This window comes from Hyaena hyaena, unplaced genomic scaffold (genome assembly GCF_003009895.1).
Source record: "Hyaena hyaena isolate Hyena2069 unplaced genomic scaffold, ASM300989v1 scaffold_451, whole genome shotgun sequence".
NCBI classification, from domain to species: Eukaryota; Metazoa; Chordata; class Mammalia; order Carnivora; family Hyaenidae; genus Hyaena; species Hyaena hyaena.
This window is the reverse complement of record NW_024081080.1, coordinates 68,338-81,228: the sequence shown is the minus strand read 5'-3', so window position 1 is coordinate 81,228 and position 12,891 is coordinate 68,338. Positions and strand designations below refer to the sequence as shown.

The 12,891-nt window shown below is 42.0% G+C and overlaps 2 protein-coding genes across 5 annotated transcripts in view; both read left to right on the top strand.

Annotated features, from left to right (window-relative positions):
* The window catches only part of OGT (O-linked N-acetylglucosamine (GlcNAc) transferase), a 36,775-nt gene extending 27,035 nt beyond the window's left edge, over positions 1-9,740 (top strand). For 2 of the 4 annotated variants that reach the window (XM_039253322.1, XM_039253320.1), the window contains exons 19-23: positions 1,270-1,422; positions 2,110-2,136; positions 3,093-3,345; positions 4,053-4,176; positions 7,429-9,740. In XM_039253322.1, the coding sequence (XP_039109253.1) occupies positions 1,270-1,422; positions 2,110-2,136; positions 3,093-3,345; positions 4,053-4,176; positions 7,429-7,603 (732 nt within the window). In that variant the 3' untranslated portion in view covers positions 7,604-9,740. The remainder of the gene's footprint in view (positions 1-1,269; positions 1,423-2,109; positions 2,137-3,092; positions 3,346-4,052; positions 4,177-7,428) is intronic. The other 2 variants (XM_039253324.1, XM_039253321.1) reach the window with 1 other exon arrangement.
* Positions 9,741-11,847: 2,107 nt separating this feature from the next.
* Positions 11,848-12,891, top strand: part of GCNA (germ cell nuclear acidic peptidase) — a 21,963-nt gene continuing 20,919 nt past the window's right edge. Inside the window, exon 1 of the mRNA XM_039253372.1 lies at positions 11,848-11,893. The gene's annotated coding sequence lies outside the window, so the exon portion shown is untranslated. The remainder of the gene's footprint in view (positions 11,894-12,891) is intronic.

Here is a 12,891-nt window from a genome sequence, read left to right as displayed (position 1 = left end):
CGATTGGTTGCCTTTTAGTTTTGCTGATTGTTTCCTTCCCTGTGCAGAAACTTTTTATCTTGATGAGGTGCCAATAGTTCATGTTTGCTTTTGTTTCCCTTGCCTCCTGAGACATGTCAAGTAAGAAGTTGCTGCAGCCAAGGTCAAAGTTTTTTTGCCCATTTTCTCCCCTAGGATTTTGATGGTTTCCTGTCTCAGATTTAGGTCTTTCATCCATTGTGAGTTTATTTTTGTGTATGGTGTAAGAAAGTGGTTCAGGCTCATTTTTCTGCATGTCACAGTCCAGTTTTCCCATCACCACTTGCTGAAGAGACTCTTTTTTTCCATTGGATACTCTTTCCTGCTTTGTCGAAGACTAGTAGACCGTACTCTTGTGGGTCCATTTCTGGGTTCTCTATTCTGTTCCATTGATTTCTGTGTCTGCCTTTTGTGCCAGTACTATACTCTCTTGATGATTAGAGCTTTGTAATACAGCTTAAAGTCCAGAATTGTGATGCTTCAAGCTTTGGTTTTCTTTTTCAGCATTACTTTGGCTATTCAGGGTCCTTTCTGGTTCCCTACAAATTTTAGAATTGTTTGTTCTAGCCCTGTGAAGAATGCTGGTGTTATTTTGACAGGGATTTCATTGAATGTGTAGATTGCTTTGGGTAGTATTGACATTTTAACAATATTTGTTCTTCCAATTCATGAGCATGAAATGTTTTTCCTTTTTTTGTGTGTGTCTTCTTCGGTCTCTTTCATAAGATTTCTGTAGTTTTCAGCATCTAGATTTTTTAAAAAATTTTTAACGTTTATTCATTTTTGAGAGTGGGAATGGGAGAGGGGCTAAAGGAGAGGGAGACACACAGATTCTAAAGCAGACTCCAGGCTCTGCCTGTCAGCACAGAGCCCAATGCAGGGCTCAAAACCAAGAACCACGAGATCATGACCTGAGGCGAAGTTGGATGCTCAATCAACAGAACCACCCAAGCTGCCCCCAGCATACAGATCTTTTACTAACTCTTTGGTTAGGTTTATTCCTAGGTATTTTATGGTTTTTAGTGTTACTGTAAATGGGATAGATTCCTTGATTTCTCTTGTGTTTCATTATTTGTATATAGAAACGCCACAGGTTTCTGTACTTTGATTTTATATCCTGCAACTTCGCTGAATTCATGTGTCAGTTCTAACAGTTTTTTGGTGGAGTCATTCAGGTTTTCCACATAGAGTGTTATGTCATTTGAGACTATGCTGACTGTAAATGTAATCATGTTCTTTTTCTTGTTCTAGATCAACAATAAAGCTGCCACTGGAGAGGAGGTGCCTCGTACCATAATTGTAACCACCCGTTCCCAGTACGGGTTACCAGAAGATGCCATCGTCTACTGTAATTTCAATCAGCTATACAAAATTGATCCTTCTACTCTGCAGATGTGGGCAAACGTGAGTATGCGTAGATTTATTACTCATGTATAGAGACTAGTAAAGATTCTGTATTATTTAGGCCATCTTGTGGAGGCTGCCCTCCATCCCTATTCAGGAGCTGTTGTGCTATTCCCAAAATGTTGGAAAGAGTAGTAGATTTTTCAGCCATTTTTGATTTCTCCTTCCAGCGTCTAAGTATCACATTATGAGCCTTTTTAATTTATGTATTCAACACCAGGGATCAGCCAACTTTTTCTTAAAGGGGTAGCTAGTATATATTTTTGGTTTTGTAGTCCATACTCTGTTACATTTGCTCAACTCTGCCGTTGGAGCAGGAAGATACCATAGATACTGTGTAAATGTATGAGTGAGTATAGGTGTGTTCCAATGAAGTTTTAGTTACCCAAACTGGCAATATGGCCAGATTTGGCTTCCAGGTTCTAGTTTGCCAACCCACGCTCTAAACTGATAGCAAAAGTGTCATGTACATGTCCCCGTGCTTAACATTCTTGCAGTACTGTATAGTTATAACCAAGAAGAATAGATTTATGCCATTACCTCTCAGTCTGTTCATCAGACCAGTTTGCACAAGCAGGACCTCTGAAAGTTCTAAACTTTAATATCCATAACTGGCTCTTCTTCTATAGGGCTGAAATAATTCTTGATTGATTTTCTTTTTGATACTGTTTTTTTTGTTTTTTAAAGGAAAGGTGTGGTTGGAAGAGGAAGCAGATGAGTATATGTTTACTATCCCTTAATCTTTACTTCCAAGTGTAAAAAAAAAAAAAAAAATCCAAAAACCAACAGCTTTTTCAGATATTTGTGGCAAATTTATTTGACAGCACAACTGCCTGAACTGATGTTAGGCTGCTTTTTGGTCTTTTATATATCCCATTCAATATGAATATTCCTACGTCTCAGTGGAGAGGGATTCGTGTGTTTGTTTACAGGGAGTTGCTACTGAGGGTGTCATATATATTCACTGTTCTGCTTTTTAAAAATACGAAGTACCCTGAATTCTGAAATCCATCTGTTCTCCTATCTTTCAGGGAAGGGATGGTAAACTTGTAACATGGAACAGACATAGATTTAAGTCAGGGGTTGGCAAGACTATGGCCTGTGGACCAAATCCAGCACACTGCCTTTTTTGTAAATAAAATTTTATTGACATACGGGCTTACTTGTTTGCATATTGTCTGTGGCTGTTTTTGAGTGACCAGGGCAGAATCAGGCAGTTCTAACAGTCCACGTGGCTGCAAAGCTAAAAGTATTTGCTCTCTAGTCCTTTACAGAAAGTCTGCTGACACCTAATTTTGATTAGGCGCATAAAGTTAGGGAAGTGTGAGCTGATTTTATTTGTTGTGTCATGGTAGGAGATTTAAAATTTGAAATGGAAAATTTCTGTCTCCTCGATAAAAACCACTGCCAGTAACAATTCCCACATGACACAGCTGTCTTGGATTTTGCCAATTAGTAACTTGTTTTGTGTCTTCTATCAGTCTTCTCTTTCTTTGAACTCTGGGGACAGCTAAGCAGAACAGGAATGTATGAATCAGTTGATCTAATTCTTCTATGAAGGAAAGACAAAGTTCGTAGTAGGCTGCTAGAATTACTAGAGCTCTGTGGGAGCCTTTCTTGAGAAGGGCAGAGCTGCTATTAAAAGTTACTCTTATTTTCCCCTCTTTTAGATTCTGAAGCGGGTTCCCAATAGTGTGCTGTGGCTGTTGCGTTTTCCAGCAGTAGGAGAACCTAATATCCAACAGTATGCGCAAAACATGGGCCTTCCCCAGAACCGTATCATTTTTTCACCTGTTGCTCCTAAAGAGGAACATGTCAGGAGAGGCCAGCTGGCTGACGTCTGCCTGGACACTCCACTCTGTAATGGTCACACCACAGGGATGGATGTCCTCTGGGCCGGAACACCCATGGTAACTATGCCAGGTGGGTTGCTGATCAATCATTGTAATCTTCCTCATCCTTTTTATTTTATTTTTTGAAAGTTTACTTATTTTGAGAGAGAGAGAGACAGGGACAGAGGACAAGGGAAAGGGGTTCCCAGGCAGACTCCACGCTGTCAGCATGAGCCCGATACGAGGCTCAAACTCAAGAACCGTGGGAACATGACCTGAGCTGAAATCAGGAGTCGGATGCTTAACCAGTTGAACCACCCAGGCACCCCTTCCTTCTTACTTTTATTTATTTTTTATTTCCTTTTAACATATTTTTAAATGTTTGTTTCTTTTGCGAGAGACCGAGACAGCGCGAGTGGGGGGCCAGTGGGCAGAGAGAGAGGGAGACTGAGAATCCCAAGCAGGCTAGCGCTGTCAGCGCAGAGCCCAATGTGGGGCCCTGTCTCACGAAACCATGAAATCGTGACCTGAGCCAAAACCAAGAGCCAGACGCTTAACTGACTGAGCGACCCAGGTGCCCCTCTTCCTCGTTCTTTTTAAAATCTCTGGGGGAGATATTTTTAGGCGCAATTTTGTGTATTAGAAGGAGCATTTAGGGAAGATGATAAAAAATGAGCTTTGTTCGCGTCTAAGCACTTTGTTTCATTCTCTTCCTCTGCGTTGTGTGGGTACTTAATGTAAATAACAATAACTGTGCTGTTTACATTCTCAGACCTGCAGTTCTCTTTTTTGTTACAGGAGAGACTCTTGCTTCTCGAGTTGCAGCTTCCCAGCTCACTTGTTTAGGCTGTCTTGAGCTTATTGCTAAAAATAGACAAGAATATGAAGACATAGCTGTGAAACTAGGAACGGATCTAGAATAGTAAGTAAACTTTCATGAACGAATTATATGGTAAAGGAGATAGATACGGAAAATTTAGAGGGAATGTAGGTGTTACAAAATGAAATCACAAAAGGCAGCTAATATGAAATAGGTTAATTAGTTGTATGATCTGTAGAGGAGAGAACTTTGTAAACTTACATCAACACAGTGACCAATAGGTTTTACTATGTAAATGGTAAATGGCTGAATAAAAGTGAGTCAGGAAAATTAAAAGGCAGGCAAGGGGGGGGGGAATCTTTAGTTTCTGATGTCAAGTTATAGTAGCCTGGCTGTAAGAAAGACTGAGGAACATTTACAACTTAAAGTCCTTAATAGGAAAGTAAATAAGGAAATGAGCAGACAAGTCACTGAAGTAGAAATACAAATGGTTAACAGGAAAAACGTTTCAACCTCTGTAGTAGAAGTATATATAGAAAATAACATTGTGGTATGCCTGTTATTTGCCTACAAAATTAAGTTTTTAGTGTGATGCCATTGAGGGAGCACTGAAGTGCTGGCCATTTCCTACATTTCATACAGTGAGTAAATTGGTACAGCCCTTCGTCAAAGATTTTAAGGACCTTAAAACAACAACAACAGACTTTTGATGCTAATAGTGCCAAATCTTTACTGTAGCATAAAAGGGGGGGGGGAGAAAAAGCATAACTTCAGTGCCCCAAGTGGGTGGGAATTAGAGGGATGGTGCTTAGATAAGTGATGCTTTAGCCATACAATGAAGTAGTGTTTCTCTCTTAAATGAGGCTTTTCTCTGGGTGTTATGGGTAATTTTTTTTCTTTGTGTTTTTCTGAGAAGTAGCATATTCTAGAGAAGTTTAAAGAAGGACGCTCTTTGAATTAGACTGCCTGGGTTTGAATCCATGCTCTCCCACTTTCCAGCTTTGTGACTTTGGGCAATTTAGTTTCTCTGTGCCTTGGTTTTTCCATCTGCAAAATGGGGATAAATGATAGTACCTACCTTGCAGAGACGTGAGGATTAAAAAAAGACGTTCCATGTAATGCACTTACAAAAGTTCTTGTAAGCATTCAAGAGATGTGAAGCGTTATTTTCAACATTTTCTCCAATGAACATCATACACATCTAAGAAAAATGATTGAAAATTTTGAACACAGCCACTAAAAAAATTAAGACAGGTGTCCATCATTTCAGAACTAACTATATAGTAAATCTTTTAGTGTATTTAAAAAAAAATCGTAGAGCTTAGCTGGTTTCATATAATACTTTTCCCCAATATTTGGTTATAAAAGCTTTTAATTTTTATAATAAACACTTCTCTACTTACTGCCTAGATTTTACCACTAACATCTTATTATACTTTATTATGTGTCTTCTCATATGTTTGTTCCTCTATTCATCTAGCAATCCACCTTATTTGATTGATTTTGAAGTAAATTGCAGACATCTGTACTCTTACATACTTCAGAATGGACATCGTTAACTAGAGTTTAATAATTTCTTCTGAGGCAGAATTCATATGCAGCGAAATACGCAACTCTTAAATTTGAGATTTAAGACCTTCCTTTATAACCCAAACCCACGACAGTAGATAGACCATTATCCTCACTGCAGAAATTTCCTTCATGTTCCTTCTTGGTTCGTCCTCTACCCCAACCCTCAGAGACAACCACTGTTCTGATTTTTTTCCCCATCATAACTTCATTTTGCCTTTCTAGAATCTAATATAAATTAAACTGTACAGTTTATACCCTGAAGGTTTTTCACTTAGTATAATGTTGTGAGGCTTATCAGTACTTCATTTTTAATTAGTGTTTCGTCGTATGGATGTTCCTTACCATTCTCCTGGTGACATACAGAACTTAGAAATAACATAGAGCACAGAAGTACTTTTATTTGGAAGATAGCATTAATATGGTTCTAGTTGGATTAAGCCAACAGATAATGTGTAGGCATTGTACTAGTTCTGTCACAACAGACATGGAAATTTTTTTATTGCTTTTAAAAACGCATAGGAGTGTTCCAGCTTCTTGCTCAAAGTAGTAATTCTCTCCATGGAAGAAGGATCTTGGGAGAAATTGCCGTTTTAGAAGAGGAGTAGAGAATTCTTTTCCCTTTGTCCCAGAAGAATTAATTGCTTTTTTCCTGTCTCTGAACAGAACCATGGTCTTGGTGATACCAGTAACACTTTTTTTTTTTAACGTTTTATTTATTTCTGTGAGAGAGAGAGAGGGAGGGAAAAGGAGATAGCATGAGCAGGGGAGGATCAGAGAGAGAGGGAGACACGGAATCCGAAACAGGCTCCAGGCTCTGAGCTGTCAGCACAGAGCCCGACGCGAGGCTCGAGATCATGACCTGAGCCAAAGTCAGACGCTTAACCGACTGAGCCACCCAGGCGTCCCCACGCTTTTTTTTTTTTATGTTTATTTTTATTTATTTATTTTGAGACAGAACATGCAAGCAGGGAAGGGGCAGAGGGAGAGGGAGAGAGAATCCCAAGCAGATTCCACACTGTCGGTGCAGAGCCCAGTGCGGGGCTCAAACTCACGAACTGTGAGGTTATGTCAAGAGTCCGATATTTAACCGACTGAGCTGCTCAGAAGTCCTGGAAAACTTGTTTTTGTATCTAAATAAAGTTCGTGTACAAGTGGAAAGTTATGGCCGTAGGTGTAGTACATTTATCCCCTAGGGTATTTTTCCTATTTCATTAAAACGTTCATAAATTGAATACTACGTGTTATGTTTGTGCCTTAGCTATTACAAATGATGCTTCAGTGAACATCTTTACATGGCCAGGTTTGTCTGCATCTCTGATTAGTTCTTATGAGAAGATTTAAAAGTGTTCGTGATATGTCAGAGGGTTATGGCCGTTACAATTTCTTCACACACACAGTGGTAAATCGCTTACCAAAAGGGTAAGCAGTGTACATTCTAACCAGTAATATGTAAGAATTGGCACGCGTCCTTGCCATTTCTTTATTTGAAAGGCAGAAATGCGATGACGTGGGGGGAAAGCTTGGTGTCTCTTGCATATACTCCGGGAACGAACTGACTCTTTTCAGAGGACGTGGAGGTGAACTTGATTATAAGTGTTAGCATTATGTTAGCTGTGACCCTTTACTTTTTTAGCATTGAGGTCAGGGTGGGCAATCAGGAGAGAAAATTGTGTGAAGTTCAGTCATGTATTTTACCATAGAGGTAACTGGGTATTTATGAGGGCTAGTTCTGAGTTTCTGCTCTGATTTGTAAGCTTGGTTCTTTTTTCTTTTCTTACCTAGCCTGAAGAAGATCCGTGGCAAAGTCTGGAAGCAAAGAATATCTAGCCCTCTGTTCAACACCAAACAATACACAATGGAACTAGAGCGGCTCTATCTACAGATGTGGGAGCATTATGCAGCTGGCAACAAACCTGATCACATGATTAAGCCTGTTGAAGTCACTGAGTCGGCCTAAATAAAGACTGTGTGAACAGAAGACTACCCCTGTACCTGAGCCTCAACCTTCCGGGGAAAGGGAACTAGATAACGTACTTTTTACTTATCTGTACAGTACCGTGTTGCAGACGGGTGACAAATGATCATAGAATAGCACAGCCAGACTTGCTTCCTGCATGATAGGGAGAGACGCAAGAGATGGGAAACTGCTGTCCCACAAGGAATCTCCACAGAATTTTGCAGCAACCAGGTGGTGCGTAGGTCTGGAAGGTCTGCTCTCCTTTGGTCTTCCGTGGGATGGTTAGTGTGGAGGGGAGATGGAGATTGTCCAGCCGTTTTGTGATTCCATGGATTGATTGAGTCTTCTGAATTAATTTTTTCTTTATATTTTGGGTATTGGAGCTTTTAAAAATGTTTGGTTTCAGGTATTTTTATTCATGTGAAGTGTATATGATTTTCTTGAGATAAGGTTTTAAGCTAAAATGTTGCCCCTTGTTTTAGTTTCTGAACTCTACAGATTAACGGGGACTTTGCTGGTGTAGTCTTTTTATAGGTTTTATAAACCACTTGAGCCTATATCAGTCGTTTTAGTGTCTGACCTAATGTTTGGAGCTATCAGTGCTTTGTTGGTTTAGACGATGACGTAAACATTTATTTCTGGTCCGTTTCCCATTTCCTGCTCTTCCCTTCCCCCACTTTAAATTTTCTCCTGTAACTCAGCTGACAAAACGAAGTCTGATTTTAAATGTCCCAGAGTGTTTCTCTTAAACACGTCATCTGGTGCCAAATGAAAATTCTTAGGAGTGATAATTATGCAGGGCGTAGTTGCGGTACTGTCATTGATGATGATAATGATGATAATGATAATGATGAGATGATGATGATGATGATGGTAGAGATTTCTTGGGCCTAGTTTTGACCTGTTTCACCAGTGTTTTACCTTTGACCGCCCCTCTATGCTGCTTCCAAAAGTGATAGTGTGTGATAAGAATTTTACTTCTTTTCTCAAGTTTGTTTTTTTAAGTGAGTCCTGTTCTTCCTATTTCTTTCAGCAGAAATGAAATCCCAGGTAAGTATAAGTATTCGCATATTTGATCAGTAAGTCACAGTTCTCTTCAGTACATTGAATAATATTTATCAGAAAACATAGGTGAAAAGCTCTGAAGGACCAGCTGTGTAAATGAGTAATTATTTTTCAGACCTTCTAGGGTATTATAATAACTGTCTTCTGGACTGGGTCTTGAAGTCTGTACGGATCAGCCTCAGTGGTAGCAAACTGCACTGCTACTTGGTTTGGAGTACAAAGTAGACTTTAGCCCTCCTGGCGCTTAAGTTCTTGGTATTAAAAACCATAGGAATAAAATTATTGAATTTCAACAAAGGATCGAGGGCTTGAGGCTTAAACAAGCCAACATATGAATACATGTTTTGTGTTGCTGTACTGTACTTCTGCTATCCAGTAACAGAATTTTTTGTCTGCTAGTAGTGTTCTAGATTCTAATGTCTTTCCAAAGCGCTGAGGCAGTGCACCTATTCTGTAGTTGCAGCTGATGCCTGAATGTATCCTAGGTGACAAATTATTGATTAATAAGAACTTGAATTTCTGAAAGATTCTTACTGTTAACCAAAATCTGAGCAAGGAGTCTCAAGTGTAATTCCTGCCAGAATTACATCGTAATGAACTGTGTGTACCTTTTAACAATGTAAATCAAGAAACATCAGTTTAGGGATTTAATTTATTTTTTACCCAATCGAACTGTCAGTTACAGGTTGCCAGCATGGTTGCAGATAAACTGATGTTTGAAATTCTCCAAACTACTTCACGTGGAATAGGATAATATACTTCCAGTGCCCTCAAGGCCGTGGCCTTGCAGCCATTTTACATAGCACATCATTCCTCCTATAGGGATGAACTTTTTCCTGGCACGAAAAGTAGCCGCTCTGGTTGAAGCTTTGCATATTGTAATAGGCTTTTGTTTCCAGGTAACATGTCTGTGGAAGACTTAATTCTGAATAGAGATATAGATATTATTGGAAACTAATTGTTTTTTCTATTATACTCCGCTTTATCAAAAAAGTAAACATTTAAATTGTGCTACAGAAATCCAGATGTTGTCTTGCGATCCTTAAACAATAAATGAATGATTTGCCCTTAATGTGGCTGATGTATTTTTTTGTGTTCTGTCAAATTGAGCATTGGACAGAATAATCGGGTCAGCCAGTGATGAAACTTACATTTGAACAGCTGCAAACAACAAAAGGACCGGATTTCCCTCGTGTGGCTGCAATGTTAAGAATCATTTGGTTTTCTCAGCCAGGTGTGGTAGAGGGGGTGGGGCTGGTATATGTATGACCCGTTAGGATGAGGACAAAGCCTGTGATTCCCAGCACACCCGTTCATGCTTGTTTTTGTTTTGCTTACGATGGCTCTGGCTTCGTCTGCCGCTGTAGTCTTAATCTTTGTGTGGACCATTCATGCTCCATATTTGAACTCAGCCACAGGTAGGAGGGAAGATATTGGTGCATCAGGGACCAGAGCAGGCTGTTTAGCTGCCCGTTTTCTCAGAGATAATAAATGGGAAATTTTTTATATGTGGAAACTAATTTGACAATAAACTATTTGTAAAAAAATAATAATAAATGGGAAATTTTTTTCCCAGTAAAATTTCAGGGGCATCTGGCTGGCTCAGTTGGTAGAGCATGTGACTCTTGATCTCGGGAGTGTGCATTCAAGCCCCCAGTTGGGCATAGTGCTTCCATTAAAAATAAGTGAATTTCAGCTGATTTATCCCTCCCCTCAATTCCTGTGGGTTATGACCCTCAGAGCCCTAAATGGACTGGTGTGTGTTTCCTAAGAGTTGGTGTGGGCAGAAAGGTGTCCAGTAGCATACTCCTAAACATTCTTCCCCCTACCCTCTTCTGTATGTTATAAATCTGCCTGGGTTATTTTCAGTGAGCTTCAGTTCCTCCTGCGTTCAGTCTAAAGGAATTGCTTATTATGTGTCCTGAATGAGCTTGTGTGACATGATTTGATTTCCAGTCCTAACCCACTTTTTTTACTTGAAGCACATGCCTCCTCTTATTAACTACAGCTGACATTCAGGTTCTTTGCCCAAACCTCTGAGGCACACAGTTTGGTCACCCCCGTTTTTACAAGAAGAAGCTTGTAGAGGTAAACTTGCAAGTTTGTTGTAGAGATAGGGTTATGATGATAAACCCCTTGTAACTAGTTCCCTGTCGGTTCAGAATAACTTTACATATGCAGGCAGTTTGGTGCTTTAGAGTTTGGATTTTGAATCTAGGGCTGCTGGAGTTTGAAACCCAGCTTTGCCACTTTCTAGCCATGTGATCTCTGTAAAAGGAGTGCTGACATTGCCTACTTTTTAAGGAGTCCTAAGCATGAAATCCACAGAAAACACTTGGAACAGTGCCCAGCATGAAGTAAATATTAATATAATAATAATATTAATATCTTTAAATGCAAGGAGGCTTTATTTGTATTCTGTTGGTTAAATGCTTAAATTCTGAAATGTACGGATTCTGAAATGTACGGATGTCCGCCAGAGAAGCAGGGACCATCCAGAAAGCGTTTACTTCCCGTTTGTTTTTTTCTTGGTGTTTGGAACGAGTGCCAAAAAGCCTGAAGTAACTAACCCCTCTATCTTCAGGATTTGGAGGGTTCTGGGAACAAACGTCACCGTTCAGTGTTGCCAGGCGCTGTTGGATTACTGCCTTGCTCTTATCTAGGGGTCTAGGTGGCCTTCCCCCATTTCTTACTAGCTCAGAGTAGTTGGGAGGGCTGGCGGGCGGGCGCGCGGGCGGGCAAACAGGCTTAGAGGTTTGGGCAGTTCAAGCAAGAAGCCGGGGCTTGCTTATCCAAGTTCTCACAGAGATGAAACTTCTGTGGGAAGATTCAGCCCAGTTCTCCCGTGTCACCCAAAAAGTTTATTTTAGGGATCGGCAAACTACAGAAATGGGCTCGGGGACCTGAGCTCTGCACGAAATGGCGCTTTCGCGACAAAACAAGCAGCACCCGTGGAAGGGATAGACCTGACTCCGGAAGCACTGCCTCTGGCCGCCAAATTGGAGTTCATAGCGCAAAGTTCAAATTTGCCACGAGACCGCACTGTGATAGGTGGGTACAGGGAGGAGCTGAACACGTCAGTTCCTGCCTCCCGCGAGCCTGGCTGAGGCTATAAAAGGGCTTGCGCCTGGCACCCCCTCCTCTCTGTTCCTCCGGAGCTCCCCTAGCATCTACTGTGGGTTGGGGGTGAGCTACAGTTGGCTACACCAGAGGCGGCTGGAGCAGGTAGGTGGCTTGGTGGGGCTTTAGTGGGGTGCTGAAGCGGGAGCGATCTTAAAGCTCATCCTAGCTGAGGAGGGCTTCGTTAAAATCAGGACCGCCATATACCCTGGGCACTGTCCACGAACCTTGGGACGGAGATTACGGCAAAATATTTCGCCTGTTTCCACGTTTAAAAAAGGCTAGTGGAAGAAGTGGTTTTAAGCCTTGTTAGTGACGTTAATTCTGCCAAAACGAAGATGAGGAACGGGGGCCTGGGGGATCCCAGAGCCGGGGGGGGGGGGAACTGGGCGGGGGAGAGCTGGGGGAGGTGGCCTGCGATTATTGCGGGGAGAGATTATTGCCGGGAGCGTCTAGGCCTGAGAGGTGGAAGAATGGCTGGCTGAGTAAGATGGGGGAGTGGAGGTGGTGTGCTGGCGAGGGCATGGGGGTGTTGGATGCCTGATCTGGAAAGGCCAGCTGGCCAACTGAGGCCAGAGTAGGGGGTGGAAATGGAGGGTGGGAAGGAGGGGGAGGTGCCAATGCTTGATCCGCTAGCGCCGCTGCGGGGTGTAAGGTTGAAGATTTTGAGGCCCAGTTGGTGTAAGACCTGGGGACAGGAGGTGGTGGAGGTTTTAAGGCTTGAATGGTGCAAGCCTGGCTAGGGGCAGAAGGAAGGGGTCTGAGCCTGTTGGTGTAAGACCTCCTGGGGTTGGGGGGGGTGAGTGGAGGTGTCCAGGCCTGGTTGGTGCACTACTGACGCCAGTGGGTAGGGGTCTGGGCCTCGCTGCAAAACCTCCTGGGATTGAGGGGGGTTGGGCGGGTGAGTTGGAGACATCCATGCCTGATTGGTGCAAGATTGGCGGGAAGGGGGAGGGGTCTGGCCCTCTTGCTGCAAGACCTCCTGGGATTGAGAGGGGTTGGGCGGGCGAGTGGAGACATCCATGCCTGATTGGTGCAAGGCTGGCGGGAAGGGGGAGGGGTCTGGGCCTCTTGCTGCAAGACCTCCTGGGATTGAGGGGGGT